The 19996-nt window shown below is 44.8% G+C and overlaps 1 protein-coding gene across 1 annotated transcript in view; it reads right to left on the bottom strand.

Moving 5' to 3' along the window:
- The window catches only part of ABCA4 (ATP binding cassette subfamily A member 4), a 127540-nt gene that overhangs the window by 53108 nt on the left and 54436 nt on the right, over positions 1–19996 (bottom strand). The window contains 7 exon segments of the mRNA XM_006098098.3: positions 1542–1631; positions 4612–4677; positions 8420–8624; positions 10470–10691; positions 13606–13828; positions 15975–16151; positions 16750–16955. Of these exon segments, the coding sequence (XP_006098160.1) occupies positions 1542–1631; positions 4612–4677; positions 8420–8624; positions 10470–10691; positions 13606–13828; positions 15975–16151; positions 16750–16955 (1189 nt within the window).

The following is a 19996-nucleotide window of genomic DNA, read 5'->3' as shown; positions in this document are numbered from 1 at the left end:
CTTTAGCTGTGACCTTTGTAAGGATGACTACAGAATAATAACGGTAATAGTAGTACCTAGTTGAACAGGCACTATTTTAAGTGCTTTATATAGAATACCCCATTTCACCCTTTTAACAGCTCCATGGGGTACATATTATTATGCCCATTTCTATAGATGAGGAAACCTAAGACTCAGAGACATCAAGGGTCCAATCAAAGTCACAAGGTTCATGAGTGGCAGAGATGGGATTTGAACCCAGAGTGCACTTACTATCTATATGGGGAATCAGCCCTAAACTCAATCTTCAATCCCAGGCCCTCATTTCCAACAGTCTGTGGGGCATTTCCTCATGGATTTCTGTAGCAGCTCAGCTTCCTCTTTTTCCCAAACAACACTGTCCTTCAGACTCTCCCATGTCCATTATGGGAGCCATTCTCCTAGTCACCTTGGCTCAAATCTTTGAGGCAACATGGACAACTCCAGAGTTTCTCCAATGAAGTGGGTAGGACAGTCCACTTTTCCCCAATACTGTCCCTCAAACTCAACCCCTGCACTTTTCTAGTCCCACATGCCCCTCCACTGCAGACCCTCATCACCGTAGTGTCCACGTCTCCCTGGCCTCTGGTCTCTCCCTGCTTTAGTTCACCATATACAGCACGACTTAATTTGCATCTTAGCATTGTAGTTCTGGGCATTTACTCCCTTGCAAAAAACATCCCAACCCTTCTTATCTCGGTTCCTCCTGGCCTTGCCTCTAACAGACGGGACCAGCCTCCAGTCCCTTGATTTCAGCCTTGGTTTTTTGCTCTGAGAGAAGGGTCTTCCCAGATGCGCTGTTGACTGCAAATCGCCTCTCTGAGGAGCTGCAGGCCACTGACCTCAGCCCTGTGAAACGGCACCGGGCGTGGGCCAGAAGCGCAGAGGCCCAAACCTCTCGTGCAACGCCAGGCAAAGTCAGAGGCCAGGCTGCCTCTCTAACCCAGGGTGAGAAGAGCAAGAGCATTTAGCAGCCGCAGAGAAATGCATATGCTTAGAGAATGGAGCACATTGGGAAGCACAGAACTGGTTCGAGAGGGAAGGGAAGGGAGGCAAAGGCCACAGGAACACTTATAGCCTCGTTCATCAGCTCGGGACTTTAGGTAACCTCCATGACCAGGAAAGGCTTTTGAGGACTTGAATGAATGGGCATCTAGATTTGTGAACCACAAGTGAAGTCAGCACCACTACACTCTCCCCCCAGCGCACAGAAGCATTTATTTTTGTCTTTCCTTATAGCTCATATCCGCCTTAAGTCCCAGTGACCCAAGTTATTGTTCTTGCTAAATCCTCGGAAGTCAGCACATTTGTGCAACTCCCTTGGGATTTGCCTAACAAGGCAACATACTTGGTATTTGCTTTCTCCAGGAAATATGCGTTCATGTCTGGCTGGACCATTCATTCCGCAAACGTGCAGCTGGACCCTGGGAAGCTCTCAGGGTTAACCCTTGTCAACAGAGAGCACCAGTTTCCTGGGTTCCTTTTCCCTGTCTCTGCTCTGCCTTCTTTACTAAGGTTGTTACCTGTTACTCCTTCTGGGTGTTCTGGGTCCTCCATTTCCTCTGTTACGGGTTCTGTCCTTTCCAGGGCCCTTGCTTCTCTGGTTGAACATCCTGCACCAATCAGAAGGTGCAGTCACTTTCCTGATGAGAGCTGTGCACCAGCAAATGCAGAAAACCGGGGTCGGGGGTCGGGGCAGAGTTTCCTATCATAACTGGAAAACAGTTTCCTCAAAAGGCCAAGTCAGCCCCTAGCCCAGCCGTGGGCAAACTACGGCCCTTGGGCCGGATCCGGCCTGTTTGAAATGAATAAAACTAAAAAAAAAAAAGACCGTACCCTTTTATGTAATGATGTTTACTTTGAATTTATATTAGTTCACACAAACACTCCATCCATGCTTTTGTTCCGGCCCTCCGGTCCAGTTTAAGAACCCATTGTGGCCCTCGAGTCAAAAAGTTTTGCCCACCCCTGCCCTAGCCGGTTTGGCTCAGTGGATAGAGTGTTGGCCTGTGGACCAAAGGGTCACAGGTTTGATTCTGGTCAGGGACATGTACCTTGGTTGCAGGCTCTTCCCCAGCCCAGGCCCTGGTCGGGGCTCATGCAGGAGGCAACCAGTTGATGTGAGGGACACATCGATGTTTCTCTCTGTCTTTCCCTCTCTCTTCTACTCTCCCTAAAAATTATTGGGAAATATCCTTGGGTGAGGATTAACAACAACAACAACAAAGGCCAAGTCAGCATTCCCAGGGACCAGCCCTGAGCAGGGCCCTGCAACTTCTGACCTGCAGGTCTGTGAGGTTCTGAAAGTGGCCAGCGGTGCCCCCAGTGGCCACATTGTGTGACCTTTGCCCAGTGCAGGGGGAGTATTTTGGTTTTTTTTAACAGGAGTTTCACTTTATCCCCTTAACATGCCAGGAGAGGCCTCGATGTCCGATATTGTGATTAAAAATATATATTAACAAAACCAAGACTGAATTTGAAGTGGGTTAATTTTCGCTATCTCACCAGAAGTGCTTTTCACTCCAATCCCAAACATGTCAAAGCCTTGGTGAACCTTGAGGAAAAGTCCATTCAATGTGATGTCATGGGCAGCCAGCTTAATTTACAGGCTGAGAAATGGTTTACCAGAGTTGACCCTGGTGGTGAAGTGTGGTTTATATAAATAAACACACACACACACACACACACACACACACACACACCACATGCATGTCACAGACACATTCTCACACACATACTCTCTCACACCACACCCCCACACCCACCCACATAAACACACACAGAGAGGCATTTTTTTTGTAACCTTGGCATTTGGTTTAAAAGGACAGCAGGACATCCTGGAAGGGGAAGAGAAGCAGGAGAGCCAGACAGCCAGAGAGGACAGCAGGGGCAGAAGGAACCACTGTCACCAAGCCCCTAAGGCTCCTCCTCAAGCTCACCCACATGAATGGGTGAGTTTATGATGCAGCAGCCAGCCAGGGCCTCTGTCCACACTACCCTCTGTGGATGCACAGGTGTGTAGTGCAGTGGCAAATACTGGCCTGGTGGTCACTCCCGTACCTCCACTTCTGCTTCCTGAAGGGTTTTTAATCTATTGTCCATGATTCCTTTGATCATTATTAGTTATGATACTGTACTAACGTGTAATAAAATAGTAGGAGGAAATATTCTTCTAAATACTTTATTCTTTGGAGTGAGTTCCTTGTCGGGAAATGTGGTCCCAGTCCCAGACGTTGTCCCATGTGACCAATGGGAACTTGGGCAAGACACTAGGTGTCTCTTAGGCTCGATTTCTTCATCTGTGAAAGGAGAGGGTTCGGTGGAGAAGCCCAGCTCTCTTCTGATTATAGAGAGATTTAGGAATCTAGTTCAGTCTAGCCTGTGAGACGAATGAAAAATATTGGGCTTCTGTTGGCAAAAATATGTGATTCATTTTTGAAGGAGCACATTTGTCCTAATTTTATTTTTATATTTTTGAGAGGCAGAGAATCTGCTGAGATTGTAGAGGGGGAAAAGCCCACAAATCCTGATATTCATTGAAATTAGAAACATTTCAGAAACACACACTTGTGTTGAAAATTCCCATTTATAACTTTAGAATATTCCCATTCATAATTTAATGGATTACAACTTTACTATAGTAGAAATTTAGAAGTTTATAAATAGATAAGACAGACAAACCAACGTAATGGAAAAATACTGAGCTGTGGAAGTGCTGTTTGTTTGAAGCATTAAAAAAAGAAAAAACCCACCCAAGCCTTTTAAAGGCCCGAGGCTAATCCCCTAGAGAAAACAAACACCTATCTTAGTGCTTAAAGGATAAATGCTGGAGCAGGCCCAATAATATAAAGTTAAAAGCAGGTAGATGAGGAATAAACAGATTGGAAAATATTTCCTTTGTTTCCAGAACCTCCCAGCTCCGGGGAAGACCCGAGCCCTCAGGTTAGGAATGTTTGCTGCCTTCTCTAACCTCACAAAAGAATCTGTGGCTTTTCTGGAACTCTCTTTCAGGCCTCCTGTCCAGTTCAGTAGGAAAGGCAAATTTTATCTAAGATGCATTGTGGCCAAATGCCCTTTGAGCCCTCTTCCACAACCACCACGAAGATCAATGCGAGGAGAGCCTGAGATATTTGCCTTGAAGACCACAGCCCCGCCTCAGCCTCTGGTTGAGTCCTTACCCTAAAGGGAATGAATTAGTTCATACTTTGAAAAGGTGAAGAGAAATGAAAAAGGAAGCAGGAGAAGATGAATGCAAAGGTTCCTTCATGATTCTGTGGATCTCTTGGCTTTAAACTGAAAAGCTGCAGAGGTCATGTGTACCCTAACGTGGTTTGGCCTTCTTTTACTAGGGCAGTTTAATCCACTGGGCGAAAGCTGTGCAATGCTCAGCCACGCCCCCTGGCCCAGACTCACAGAAGGTGGGTTCCCAGAAGCTGTGTGGCTGAGCTCCCAGGAGGCAGCAGAGCAATCAGGAATCACACACTTGATGTAAGAGCCACGTCTGTAACCTACACATAGCCCATGTGTAGCCAAAGAAGTTAGTTTCAAACGTTAAAGTGTGTTTTTTTAATTTTTAAGTTAAAAGAAACTCACCTTCGCCACCAAGCCAATAGGACTCTTGCAGAAGGAAGTACCAAGGAAGTGGTGTTCCATAGTCCCCTAAAAATAAGCAAATAAAGAGAGAAAGCCCACGTCATCCTGCCTCACCACAGTTCTACAAGATCTAGAATTTATCTAAACCTCCAATTGTCACTATAGATATTTGTAGTTCATAAGCCTTCACACAGCTATCCATGGGATACCACAAAGACTACTCCTTCCAACATGTTTTAATCCAAAAGGTCATGTTTTTAGGTGGAACCAGCAACACTAAGACTGATGATCTTGGGCGACATATAGTTTTCTAAGAAAACATTTTATTACAGAATTTAATCTTGCCCTTTTCAATTATTACCAGGTAATAATAAGATGACAACCACTAACATTCATTAGATGCTCTTTCTGTGTCAGGCATTACTGTTAGCACGTTCCACATGTTAAATAATTTACTCCTCAAAGCAAGCTTAGGAGATAGGTGGGAGTAGTATTCCCGTGGAAAAGGAGATGGAGGCATACTGAGTTTGAGTCATCTACCCAAGGTCACAGCTAATAAAACAGAGGTGCAGGGATTCTAACACTGGTATACTGGTTCCAATATCACTGATTGAAACTCTCCCCCCCCCCAACACCCCCCACCCCACTATGCTGGAACCATCTGGGTTTCAAGGAAAAGGTTCCCAAATTTCTAGTTCAGTTCTCTTAGCAACAGCGGTTCTCAACCTGTGGGTCGTGACCCCTTTGGGGGTCGAACGACCCTTTCACAGGGGTCGCCTAAGACCATCGGAAAACACATATATAATTACACATTGTTTTTGTGATTAATCACTATGCTTTAATTATGTTCAATTTGTAACAATGAAAATACATCCTGCATATCAGATATTTACATTACGATTCATAACAGTAGCAAAATTACAGTTGTGAAGTAGCAACAAAAATAATTTTGTGGTTGGGGTTGTTGAACAAACTAAAGCTTTAGCTTGGCTAAAATAAAGTTCTTGAATTATGCATAAGTTTCATTCTCAATTCAGCTAATTTTCACTTATCTCCTTCTAATGGCCTAGTTAGACAGAAAAAAACTGCAGCTGAGCAAATTCAAGTGTATTGCTCAAAGTCACTGTTACGGGTTGAATTGTGTAGCCTCCTCACCAAAAAATGATGTGCTGAGGTCTGTAGTAGAATATAAAACATAAGTGGTCTTCATTTTCAGTTTCTGGCAGAACTAAAACCCTTGGACTTGTTATTCATAATGAGCCCATTTGTCAACCACACCTGAATTTATGCTACTGAGGTGATTCTGAGGGGCCCCTAAATAGCTTTATGACGGGGCGTGGTCACCAGAAAAACCAAATATGTAAAAAGTGGATGGGAACTTTCAGTCCCACTCCTCATCTCTAGAGATGGGGTTATAAAAACTTGAACAATAAAATTCAGGAGCTTGGAGGGTAGTGCACCTGGAGAGAGCAGGGAAGCTCCATGAACCACCCCTCCTCTACCTCACCCTATTAATCCCTTCATTTGTCTGTTCCTAAGTTATATTCTTTATTATGGAGCTGTAACTAAGTAGACCACTTTCCTGAGTTCTGGTGAGTTGTTCTAGTGAAATATTGAACCAAAAGTGGAGGGGTCAATATTTGGCCAGCTGACTACAAATATTGAATTTGTAGTCAGCTGGCCAAAGTGTGGCAGCCTGGGCACAGCATTTGCAGCTGGCGTCTGAAATGGGAGCAGTCTATGGAACTGAACCTGTGGGGTCGGCACTAATTCTGGAAAATTACTATCAGAATTGAATTGAATTGTTGAATTGAATTGGAGAACTGTTTGGTGTTGGAAAAATGACACATTTGGTATCAGAAACAAAGACACCAGAGTCCTCATAATCTGGGCCTTGTTTGGAAATCAAGTCATTGTGCCCTGGTTGGTGTTCTCAGTGGTTAGAGCATCACCCTGCACATATAAGGGTCTCAGGTTCGATTCCCAGTCAAGGGCATGCACCTGGGTTGCAGGTTCAATCCCCACCCCATTCAGGGGGTGTGTGGGAGGTTACCAATTGATGTGTCTCTCTCATATTGATGTTTCTCTCTCTCTCTCTCTCTCTCTCTCTCTCTCCTCTCCTCTCCCTCCCTTCCACTCTCTCTGAAAATCAATGGAAAATATATCCTCTGGTGAGGATTAAAAAAAAGAAAAGGAAATAGAATCATTGCAGGTGTGATTAGTTGAGATTAAGTCACACTGCAGTAGGGTGGGCCCCTAATCCAATGTGACTGATGTCCTTATAAGAGGATGACCACGTGAAAATAGACACAGAGAGAACAACATGTGAAGAGGGAGGATTTTAGTGACGCATCTACAATCCAAGGAATTCCAAGGATTGCTGAGAAACCACCAGAAGCTATGAAGAGGTAAGGCAGGGTCCTTCCCATACAGGTTTCAGAGGGAGCATGGTTCTGCCAGCTCCTTGACTTTGGCTTTCTAGCCTCCAGAATCTGTGAGATGACAAATTTCTGTTGTTTTAAGCCTCCAGTTTGTGGTACTTTGTTATAACAGCCCGATCCAAACCCAGGCCTCCTGACTCAGCCTAGTGATCTTTGTCCTATTTCAGACTTGCTGCCTTCATATTTCTGCCAGCAAATGCTGCCCTGAGATGATCTGAGAGCTGTCCCTTGCCAGGGACGAGGCTCAGCCTCCCTCTCCCCTGCCAGCTCCTGGCCACAGCATCGAGAGCCAAGCCATGGAAGCCTTAGCACAAGGTGGCTGCTGGTTGGCTTGGAGACCACTCAAATGGAGGTGGGACTTCTCTAGCTACCAGGAAAGATTAATTTGAAGGAAAATCTGATTTCTCCAAAGCAAATACAAAAATATGCAAAAACAGAAAATTTTAATTCAGGAGCTGATTTTCCATAATGAAGATATTTATCTACCCAAAGTAGGGTACTATTCTAGGCACTGAAACTATAATAGTGAACAAAACAGACCAGGGCCCTGTCCTCATGGTCCATATTCTATTAGGAGAGGTTAATACACAAATACATAAAGAAATATCATGTCAGATGGTGATTTAAAAAAAAAAAGTAGGATAAGGGAACATTAGCACTAAAGGATTATTATTAACATTGGGTTAGATATTTTCAGTCTGGAAAGATCCCAGTGATAAGATGACATGAGACTAGAGACCTGAACAAAGTGAGGAAGCAAGCCTTCAGATATGAGTGTGTGTGTGTGTGTGTGTGTGTGTGTAGAAACACTCTCCAGACACTAAGATCAGGAGGTGCAAAGGTCCTGAGGAGGAAATGAACTCAGTGTATTGAAGAACTACCAGTAAGGAGGCTGGTGTTGCTGCAGCAGAGACACATGGGGGTGATAGGAGATGAGGAAGATAGTTGAGGCTGGTAATGAAGAGTCTTGTAGACCAGGGTTAGGACATTGGATTTTACTCTGAACAAGCGGAAATGCCACTGGAGAGACTTGAATGGAAGGTTAACACTGTGTAACCTAAATCTAAAGGATCTCTGAATACAGTGGGGAGAACAGACTGGTAGGAGGTAGTAGTGGCAGAAGGAGGCCTGGACTGGGAACCTTGTGTAGAGATGGGGACAAGGGATCGGATTCTGGATCTACTTCAGTTGTAGAGTCAACAGCATTCACTTGAGGATTTTTGACTCCTGGATTTTAGTTTCAAATGCTGGTTCTGAGAACCCAAATTGAAAGAGTTCAGAAAAGATGAGATTTAAACTAGAAGAAAGGGTAGGGCTGGGGATCTGAAGAACTCAATTACTTTTACCCAATGAATAGGAACAGTTACCTGGAAACACCTGGTCAAGGTACCAGGCAAGCAAGCCATACAGAGCAGCATCGAGGAGCATCATTTTCATGGACATCAGGAAACTGAATTCATCCTCTTCCATCGGACTTTTCCCAATATTGCTCCACTGCAGCCCCAGGCCTTGCTCCTCAAAGCGAGCCAGGTACTCAGTGCCAAAGCCAAATGCCACAGGAGACAGCAGGCTCTGCAGTGGGACAAAGAGGGCACATGAGGTGAGCAGAGGGATTCTTACCCAACCTGGCAGTGCTCAGATGCTCACAAGGTAGGGAGAAGGGCCAAAAGAGGGTCCTCAATGTGTTCAGGTGTAAAGCCACCCCAGGGAGGGGTTAAGGCAGTCTTCCCACAGGACAAGAATTATAGGAATGCCTCCCAGGTCTCAGAGACCCCTGCCTACTACCCACTAGGCCACCTCTCCCCTGATCAATGGAACACAGTTGTTTTATGGAGAAGACAAACATAATGCACACTGAAAAACCAAAGGTCCTCAGGTCTTCCTCCCTACCCTTCCCCCTCCTTTCTACCTCATTCTTAAGAACAAAGAAGCTAACTTGAGCAGCTTTGTGAGAATCCCATTAGAAGGGTCCACAAAGTCATCGGTTTCCTAGGGCAGGATAAGGGGCTACGCAAGGGATGGTTTCATGACCTTCTGAGATCTGTCAGAGCCCAGAAAGGTCTCAGATAACATTGACTATCTCACCTTTCCCCATCTCCAGACTGGAGACATTCTTTTTTAGGTTCTCTGTGGAGAGTACTGGTCAAGAGAATAGGTAGTGTGCAGAGAAGGATGCCTTAAGAGGAAGTTCCCCAGCCATGTCCTCACACTGGCCCCTGACCTGACAGAAAGCACATAGGCACAGGCAGAGGGATGGGCTAATCCCATTTCCTCTGCTCAGAGGCCTCCCCATAGTTTGGAGGACCTAAGGTTGGGTTCAGAATGTTTCTCTGCAAAAAGAAGGGGTTCTTTAGCTATATGTTCACATAAATCATTTTTTTAAATCTCAGCCCAGCCCTGAGCCACACAGTTGCCAGAATTAGAGCTTTCTGGTGGATCCACACACCCAAGAATCTAGCTGTGGTCTCAAAATACTGATCATCTAACCAGTATACCAAGACCGTCCAGCTCTACCCCCAGGCAGAGTCCAAAGGATTTCTTGCTACTAGCCCATTGTGATTATTTTAGAAATTGGTGCTATAAATACAGCAATTAGTTTCTTATTTAACACAAAAATAAAAGGCAGATGCCCTAGCAGCTCTGGAGCCAAATAAGTTTGAATTGTGAGAACAACTTAGATCTCAGATCTTTCCCCAACGAGAAGCAGGTGGTAGCCCTTCCCAACTGTACCGCACAGAGAACTGTGGACAGGGAGATTCTGGAAGAAACTGCACCCCACAGGGCCCAGAAGTTCTTTAGCCTGGTTAAGGAGAGGGGAAATAGCCTATTTGAAAACGATTAAAGAAAAAACAGTAGTGTTTGGGAATCATGAACTAAGAGGTCTCTTGGGCAATCAGAAGTCCATTTTCCGGAGACCTCTCCTGGCAAGAGAGCCGGACTCTGGACCAGCTCATTTCTGCACCCCTTTCTGCATGCAGTGGTGGAGTATGATAAAGGCACTTGGAGAGCTGCTCCAGTTGAAATTCTTTTGGCAAAAAACAAAACTTTTCATTCATGGGAACAACTTTCTGGACAGAATAGTTAAGGGGGCAAGCTCCCTTACTTCTGAATCTTGTCAAAGGCCAGGAGAAGAAAACTGAGTGAAATGGGTCTGGCTGTTTTCCCCTTGTGGCCACACAAAGGACCTATGAACTGAACTGGTTTTCAATTACTTCCCAGGGCAGACTAATCAAGCAGGTTTGGTGGGGAGGAACCGTCAGGTCACTCCTATACCCCGGTGTCCTTAAACCTTACTACATCCCTTTGAGCCAAAAGGCAAAGTGGATCCCTTCAAAAGGTGGGCCAGTCCTCTTGGATTGCTATAAACCCATCAGAGGAATTGTATCACATGCCAGGCGTGAGCCCTGGGTCCCTCACCATAGCCATCTTCAGGTCGGCTGTCATTCGGTCTTGCCAGGCGAAGCAGAGGATGTGAGGCAGGTAGAGGGTGAGGTAGAGGACACCACTGCAGGCTGCGGCCAGGCTGGCCCTGGAGAAGAAGGTGCTGAGCAGGAAGCACTGCATGATCGTGGCGGTGGAGAAAGCCAGCAGGAACAGGAAGAGGATGAATGGGTTGCTGTAATGCAGGATCCTTCCATGCTGAAACCAAAGGGGACACTTGAGTGAGTAACTTCCATCCAGATCCAGGGGTGACCGTCCCTCTCAAGGGATGACCTCAACCAGTGAATCCAGGAACTTAAGAAGCCCTCGCCCCAGAGGGATATCTTCCGCCAGCCTGTTGTTGGTGCCTAAATTTCCACATTTAAGACTCAAAGTATTGAGTTCCTTAAATTCTATGAATGCCATTTCCATAGCAGGGTAACACATTAGCATTACCAACTAATTACTATTTGTTAATTAAGCAAATCCTTGGTGGGATTTGAGCAGAGGAGGAGGATCTGCATAGGGGTCTTGGACCATCAACAGCTCTGGGGTATACTTAGCAGATGAGGAACAAAAGAGGGAGTTGGAATTAGCCAAGAAACTCATTTTACAGCATATAAAGGCAGCAATGGGGTCATGTTAAAATATAAATAAAAAGAGGGGGATGGGAGACCACTCAATAAGCTTTTACATTTTGCCTGGGGCCTGGCCTACTGACTAAATCATTTGTACTTGTATTCTGAGATTTGTCACTCATATAGGTGAAAATATCAGTAATTAATCCATATCACTTGAAAGTAGATTAATACCTCCCCGTCCATAATATTATACAAACTCATTTCATAGAACCTGTGAGTAATACTCAGTATCTTCACATTAGCTAATGATTCAATCACTTTGGCTATATAAAGAATAGATCTAAACTAGCTATTTTTAATAAATGAGCTGCTGCCAGTTACATTATAGAATAAATTGAAATGTTCAAATGAATTAGGGCTTCTTGGTTCTTATTTGCTATGGCATCCTATGAGGATTTTTACCCTTTGTGCATAACTCCAAATATATATATATCGATTGCCCTGTTCTTCAAAACATAAAGATACAAATAAGGTTCATCTCTTGCTGGTTCTGAATCATTGGTAGTGGTGCCCTGCAGCACTGGGTTCCTCTCAGGGGAAAAGAGAGACCAATTAGCAAGATTTGTCATGGGCATTTGAGAGTTGAGTAGAACAAATGTGCTACTTATCTGCTGTTGCTACTCTTTCTCTTCCATTCATGCTCTCGTGCCAGCTGGGCTTTGGTAGAACAGATTTTTAAAAATAGAATAAAACACATGGCAAAGAGAGGTGGAAGAAAGCCATGTTTAACTATAACTAAACTTTGAGGAAACTAAATAAAAGTCAAGATTAAGACTCAGCGCTTATGATTTTGTGTTGAAGAGGTCTCCACATCACCCTGGAAAGCTCACCCCTTTCCCTTAATCTCCTTAATCACACACAGTGCAATAAAAGCAAGTCCACAGCTAACCCTGTGGCTTTTGGCTGGAAGAATTTTAAGATGGTTGTTGCTATTCTCAGAAGAATGAAATCCATTTCTTAGCTCAAAGTAAAGTCCCATAAACTTCTAGGGCTTTATAATTTCTCATTGATTTAAGGCAGAGATGAAATTCACTTGACCGATTCAACACTCATTGGCTTTGGTTTCCTGTAAGAACCACTTTTCTTTTTTGCTCTTAATAGCTTGAATAACAAGCGAACCTTCCCATTGTACCAGCTTCCAGCTTCTTTCCTGCATAGCTGAGGTGGGAAGGAAGGACAAGGGAAAGATGGGAGTGCCATTAAAAGGAAAATCCTATTTTGCTGTAGAAAGCTCTGTTTCCATCATTAGTAGAAGAACAATGTTCTGGTTCCCACAAGGCGGAAGCTTTTTGTACAAGCAACTCATGGTGAACATTCTTTACCTCACATCCTAGAAGCTTTGAAGTCCTAGTGCTCATTATTAGGAAGACAGATCTCAATGTCACCAGCAAGCAACAAGTCTCATGGTCATTGCATGATGTCATGCAGGTTTATGCATTTTGTGTAAGTCAGATGCTTATGCATTTTGACTCCTTTAGTTCTGAGGACACAAATGTCTTGGTAGTGGGGAAAGTAGCAGACTGAAGGAACAAGGGACGCCTAGAGAAAGACAAGGTGCTCAGCTTTCCCTCAACTCTGTGGATCAGAATGACCTCTTCACCAGCATTAGTTTTTCTTGTTGTTGTTAATCCTCACCCAAGGATATTTTTCCATTGATTTTTTTTTAAGAGAGTGCAAGAGAGAGGGAAAGACAGAGAGAAACATCGATGTGAGAAAAACACACCGATTGGTTGCCTCCTGCACGAGCCCTGACCAGGGCCTGAGCCAGGGAGGAGCCTGCAACCAAGAATCGAACCCAGGACCCTTTGGTCTGCAGGCTGATGCTCTATCCACTGAGCCAAACTGGCTAGGGCAGCATTGGTTTTGATAGTGCTCTAGTTCACTGGACTTGAGTGCAACACTAAAATCAAAACCCCTCAGATCTAGTACATTTTACTGCATAAGGAAGGGATAGGATTTAATTTAAATGGATATGTATTGGTTGGACAGGATATCTAATGGAACATTCCTGAACCAAGTAGGCACCAGGTATGGTCCAGCATGGATGGCATACACTTCTCTCCTAATACACTGAAAAGGCTCTCCACATTCCCAACCCAGCTGGTGGTTGGGACTGTAATCCCAAGAGAATACTCTTTGTATTCATTTCTTCTGTGTTTAAAAGGAGAGAACCCTTTGCACATAAAATAACCCTGTACTGGGCTCTGCTAACAGCAGCTTCTACAGATAGTCCATGGAAAGGGGCTACATAATCTATGTAGACTGTGGCTCTCTGGGCAGGAAGTAGGAGCAGGGAAGATACTATGACACAGTGGCTTCTTAGGTGAGACTTTGTCTCTCTGTCTTCCACCTTGGCTGAAATGGCTGGACAGTTGCATGTCATACAATTCTTGGTGGCCAGTGACTAATCTAGGGACAAGTTCATTAACAGGAGGAAAGGTGAGAGGAAGAAAACGATTCAGGATTTTCTGGGCCTTTTCCATCTGACTTACCATGATGAATATTGTCAGGAGGAAGATGCTCATTGACATGATGGAGAAGCTGTCCAGGAACCAGGTACACCAAATCACTGTGTTGGAGACACCCTGATTTTTCAAGGTCTCCTTCAGTCTCAACTCCTTCTCCAAGACAATGCTCTTTACAGTCATGGAAACAGAATAGATCCAGGCCAGCACCATGAAGATAGGGAAACAGCGGTTCAGGATGATCATAAAACTGAAGCAAGAGGAGAGAAGCAGAGTAGTAGAATTCCCTGTACCTGGTAGAGGTAGAGTAAATGTTTGTTGAATGAATGTGTTCAGAACAAAGCCCTGGTATAGGAAAGGCAGGAAAATCTCCAATGGGCTTGAATCTTTAATACATTGCACTTTCCCCTGAAGGATTACTTTTTCATTAGAGCAGGATGGTAGCTTTTTGGTTGGCCCAGATGAATTCTCTATAAGTAAAATGTGTAAATAAAATTTTACTATATATATATATATATATATATATATATATATATATATATATATATACCATGTTCAAAGGCTGTTAAATCATGTTGTTTACCCATATCTTCAGAAAAAAATCACTTCTACTGTCATGGTAAACAACCTGCTTCCCTATTTATAATGGTCTGGCCCTCTAGCAACTTCAGCGCAAAATTATAGCTAATTTGCCTACAAACGTCAGGTGGTCATAATAATCTGGCCACTCAGTGTATGTTACACAGTATATACCTACTTGTAAGATCTTGCAGGAAAGTACTGCAGACTTGCTGATGTAGCATGTGACTGGAGTAGACAGATACATATCAACTGACACTGAAGTCCAAGAATATGGACCACAAATAAAGAGAACTGGTGGTGGTGAGATCAATACTTGGGCTCCCCAAGGGGGTAGCACTATCTACCCTGGAGGATCAAACCCCAGTTATGCAGGAAGATGCACAAAATAACTAATCAGAGTGGCACTTTCAGAAGGCCACCAATAAATCAATCAGTGATCCCATAGCCACTGACTCCACCAGCTATGTACCTGTGGAGTAACTCTGTGGATACCCCAGCAAGCAGGGTAGATTTGACAATCTAGAATTACTCTATTGTGAACTTTATACATGTTTTCCTGTGCTTGATATGCTAGTAGATCCCTTGGAATTATTATCTATTGAAAACTATTGGGTGTCACAGGAAGGGCCCAATTACAGCATGGGAGGATTTCACTCAAGATGGCCCTAGGGAGAGAATTATAAATTCATAAATCCTGCTCTTCTGGGACCTGCCACCAGAGGGCTCTCACACACTGAATGGCCAGAATCCTTTTTGTCTCCTCACTGTCTACCCCACTACCTTGCCAGCCACTCCTATTCTAATCCTAAAAGTGGAACTTGGGCTTTTGCCCCTGGCTCCACTTTCCATCTCTGTCTAATGATGCAACCCAAACTGATACAGAATGGTCACTGTTATCTCTGTAGTCTTCTGTAGAGTCAGTCAAGGAAGGAGAATGGATTGTACTAGGATGTTGAAAGAGGGTTTCCTGTGCCCATACTGAGCTTTAGTTCATTGTCTTGCCAGCTGGCAATTCTACTCTTCCTTTCTTCAGGCTGTGCATGTTTCTTTTCTCCGCAGACACACATGAACACTGTGGTGAACTTCCCCGTTTTTTCTAGGAGTTGAATCCCTAAGCCAGTTGTACATCTCTGCCTCTGTCCTGGGAGCATTTCTGCCCCGATCCACCATGGAAAATGAGCCCTCCCAGCCCCCTCTGCCTTTCTGTCCCTCTCTTTACCATCCCCCAAATGCATGTTCAGAAAACTATATTACTTGCTTTGCTTGTTACTGGCCAACAAATGTACAGGCCTGGGAATGGGGGTGGGCAGGCAGGGAGGACCTGAGCTCATCCAACACATTCCTCCACCTTTTCACTAAGCATACATCATGGGAATGTTAATGAGGGAGGGAGCTGCATTATTCCGAGGCTCCTAGGAACCAGACCTACTTGCAATGCAGAGTCCTCATTTGTTGATTTGGCAATCATTGGGCAAACACTGACCAGAACCCTTCCACATACCAAACATACTATGTAGTAGAAATTTAAAAAGCCTTTATCCCCTCCCCCAACCTCACTTCACTTGATTTAATTTTCACCTTCCCCTTTCCACCCACAAAACCAACTCCTTTCTCCCTGCCACTATACTTGCCCATCTGGCCCTGCCTGGAGCCAGCCTGGGAGAAGCGGACTCCTCAGTCAGAGCTCCATTCTCTCCAAGCTGGCCCTAGTCCCCGGGCTTCTCTACAAAGAAACTAAAGCCTGGGGAGCACCCCACCCCACCCAGCAAACTGATTAGCTCATCCGAGAACGGGATTTGGAGCCTCCCACTCACGAGTCATCCACGAAGCATGGGTATGGCATCTGCTGGAGGTAAATTCCTACAGGAACCTCAGCCCGGGCCTGACTCCTTGTGACCCCCTGTTCAATCATGTCCTGCAGATAGGCAAACCCTCCCCAGATGTATCGCAAATCTTCCACGGGATCAGCTCTGGGACCAGGATCCCAATACCTAAGAGAAAAACGGAGGGAGGGATGAAGGATGGGAAGGGGAATGGACACCTCACAAGCACAGGGTGACTCAGAACTCACTCTGGAAACCTTTCCCCAATCAAGCTATCCAATTCTGATTTCTAGTTACAATTTAAATCTCAGTTATGCCTATTAGCCACAACGTGACTTGTAATTGCTTTCATTCAAGGACTCTACTTTGAGCTTTACAAGATTTCCTGTTTTCTCTCATTTAACTGTATTAATTTAGAGACTGAGTCCACTTTCAATCCCTCACTCTGTACCAAATGTAATTTCTCAGTGACTCTGAAGAAACACCATTTGCAGAATCTTCATATGAAGATAATTCAGTACCTAGAGGTTTCTATCTCCAAGTTGTACAAAGGCCAGTCAGGGAAAAGTGCGGAGTTGAGGGTATGAAGAGAGGGTATCTGAGCTCTCCTGGCCCCACCAACTGGTTAGTTTAGTTCTTTGATACCAAAGTGTTCCCCTGCCTTTCCAAGTGACTCTCCTGTCCTAGGAGGAGATGGTGGCCCCTCTCCTTGCTTCTTACATCCTTGGGGATGCCCAGGGCCTTCTGAGATTGCCTGAAACCTCACCTGTCTTTGATCTTATTGGTTTTCTCCACCACATCTATGTCCATCCGGATCTTGTACTTCACGTGGGGTGGTAGGGAGCTGGTCCAGGGGTACATGTCAGGGAACACCACACCAGCCCAGAATCTGTTTTCCTCCAGCAGAGACAGGGCTCGTTGTGTGAGCTGGATCTCATCATCGTAGCTTTCAAATTTGTCCAGGACTAAGCACTACAGATAATCACAAAGGTTGGGAGAGTTTGAGGAACACCAACTGCAAAGATTCAATTGCAATAAGGGGCAGAGGATAAGGGCTGTTGCCCCAGGGGGTGGGTCAAATGCAAGGGGATCTATAAACGTACTGTTTGCTTAACTCTGCAGTCTGGTGTTAATTTTTCAATGTGTCTAGATTTGGGGGTGGAAGGGGGCTAGGAAATGCTGACTTGCTTTAAATCCTGCAGATTTAGCCAGGTCTGTACAATCCGGCTGTCCAAGGCTGTCCAAATATGCAAGTTGTCAAAATGACAACAATACCCACAGCTCTCACTCCCCAGCATGGGAGTCAAGGGAGTGGGGTCACGTTGAATACAGGCTGCTTTGAAGATCAGAAAGCCCGCCGATAAAAGAGTTTTAAAGACAGAAACAGTGAACCTTCCTGCCTCTCTGCAAACACGCAAGGAAGGCCAGCTGAGGGAAGAACAAGGAGGGCCCGAATGAGTTAGTCAGAGAACCATTTCCAATCACAGTATTATGACAGGTAATGCCAGTAAGGGAGGAATTTCCTGATATATTTTTTTTTCTCCCCCCAGAACAGAAAAAAAAAAAAGTCATCATCTACAGAAGAGCAAAACTAAGCATTTCATTTAATTTGAATATTAGAGGTTGTTTATAAAGTCATTAAAAGATTGTATGGTACTTGGATCTGCTTTTTCCTTGACCTCTTGCTCCTATAATACACTAGGGTTGCTGTGTTGATGTTTCTTTCTTAGAATGTAACTCACAAGAGGTCAGATGGCCTTGTCTTGATTAATTTGTTCACCGACTACTTACTGAGAGCCTGCAATGTGCCAGAGTCTGCTTGGCTCCAGGGATACAAGGAGGAAAGATAAAATCTCTTCCCGAAGGGAACTCAAGACCTAATGAGGGAGAGGGTTGGAGTAAACCAACAATCACAATGCAGAATGATCGGGTTCTGATGAAGCAAGCCCACGTAGCCTGGGAGGCCAGTGGAGGGATATAGCTAAGTTTACCTGGAGGACTCCCAGAGGGCTGCTTGGAGAAAGAGACTCCTGAGTAGGATGAAGATGATCAGGAATTAGCCAACAGGAGGAACACAAGAGAAAGGTCTACTCAAGCACAGGAAACAGCATGTGGGGTCTGGAGATCTGCAAGAATAGAGCAGTGGCTCCCATCCTTGGCTGTGCCTTAGAACCACTGGGGAGCTTTAAAAAGATGCCCACACTCAGGCCCCACTCCAAACAATAAAATTAGATTCTCAGGAGGTAGGGCTGGGCATCAGCATTGTGTCATACACTACCCAGCTAGTCCCAATGTGCATTGAGTTACGTAGGTAAACAGAGATGAATGGTGAGAGATGAGCACTAGGAAGGTGGGTGGGGACCAGATGGGTTACTCTGCTAGACTCTATAGTGTGACCAACTAATGGAGGGGTTTCCTGGGACACGAGGCTCTCTGAGCTAAAACCAGGAGTGTTCTGGACAATCCTTTTATAAAAGCCCCAAGGAGTTACTGTAGGGTTTGAAGCAGGAGCATGACATATGGGATCAGATCGTGTTTCCAAAAGATCACTGGTGGGGCAAAGGGGGAAGCAGGAAGAGTGGTTAGAAGGCTGTTGACGTCAGGCAGGCTTAAAGGAACAAATTCACTCTCACAGAGCCTGAGTTACCTGGGATGCTTGTTTTATGAAGAGAAACTGAACACGGGAGGGCTGCCAGAGGTCAGACAGCTAGAACGTGGCAGCCCTGGGTTCCCTCCCCACTCTCCAACACAGGCACAGACGTCTCTCCCCCTCCTCCCACCTACACCACCAGGAGCCACGGGTATTGCTGGATCCACAGGCTCTCCACATGCTCACAACTATCTTGTACAGTAGGAGAGCGGTTATTATTTATCCTCCCTTTGCAGCCCAGGAAACTTAGGCTCAAAGAGGCTGAGTAACTTCCCCAAAGTGGTAGAATGGGTATCAAACTCCAGTGCAGCTGCTCCCGCAATTACCAGGAGAAATGAAGAAGTGAGAAAGGTGGACTGATTGTAAGGACCCGATCAGAGACCCAAGTTCCAGCCGCACTGGTAAGAAGCAGGCGAGACCAAGTCCTTCACCAAAACCCCTCACTGCTGAATCCCACCCAGGGTGAACCAGAACTCTTCACTGAGGAGCTGAATTTGAACAAGGTTTTGCAAACCAACCCTCCTTGGGCCTTCTGAGCTAAATGCCTCTCCCCAGACTCCACATCCTGGGAGCGGAGGCCCCTGTAATGCTCTCAGTCTTTGAGATAAAAGGAAAGAAAACAAAGGAAGCTTTCCTTTCCCAGCTGATAGAGGAAGGAGAAATGTGGTACCTGAAAGAATCTAGAGAGCTAAGGCGCAGGGACACCACCATAAGAAGATAGTTATTTTAAAATGAAACGGAATTGGTATTTCTTTAAGAAATGCCAGTAAGTGTAGGCACATATCATTGGGTTAAGGGAAATGGAAATTTTTCTTCAGTCAGTTATTCTTTTGCAAACAGGCATTGCCCAGCCTAACACTGGCCAGTCCTTAAGTGAGATGAGGACTTAAATGCCTCATGACATCGAAGGTCCTCAGTAAATGTTCGTTATTTTTTTCTAGATAGAAATAATGGAGACTTGCACCACAGTCCCAGACCGCCCTCCCAGTGTTTGCCAGGACTCCACACGCTGCTGTGGGACAGAGAGCTGGCAGTCTCTTGCTCGGGCAAACAGGTATCAAAGTGGAACTGCTAGAGAATATATTTTTTTTAAAAAATTAAGTTTCTTTTAGAGAGACCTTGACATTCTACAAAAATGAATAATGAAATAGTCTCACTTTTTAAGTCAGTTTGGTGAGTGTAGGCTGCATAAATAGAATTTTAAAATCACAATTAGAGTGAATCTGCAAATAAATTTCTAAAATAAGAACAAAATAATTATTTTGGGAGATGAACTTTTTCTCTGTAGTTTCTTTTAGCTGTGGCATATTGTCGTCTACCCCCACCCCCACCTCCACACACATACAAGCGCGCGCACACGATG

This window comes from Myotis lucifugus, unplaced genomic scaffold (assembly GCF_000147115.1).
Source record: "Myotis lucifugus unplaced genomic scaffold, Myoluc2.0 scaffold_220, whole genome shotgun sequence".
NCBI lineage: Eukaryota > Metazoa > Chordata > Mammalia > Chiroptera > Vespertilionidae > Myotis > Myotis lucifugus.
This window is presented reverse-complemented; position numbering and strand designations above follow the sequence as displayed.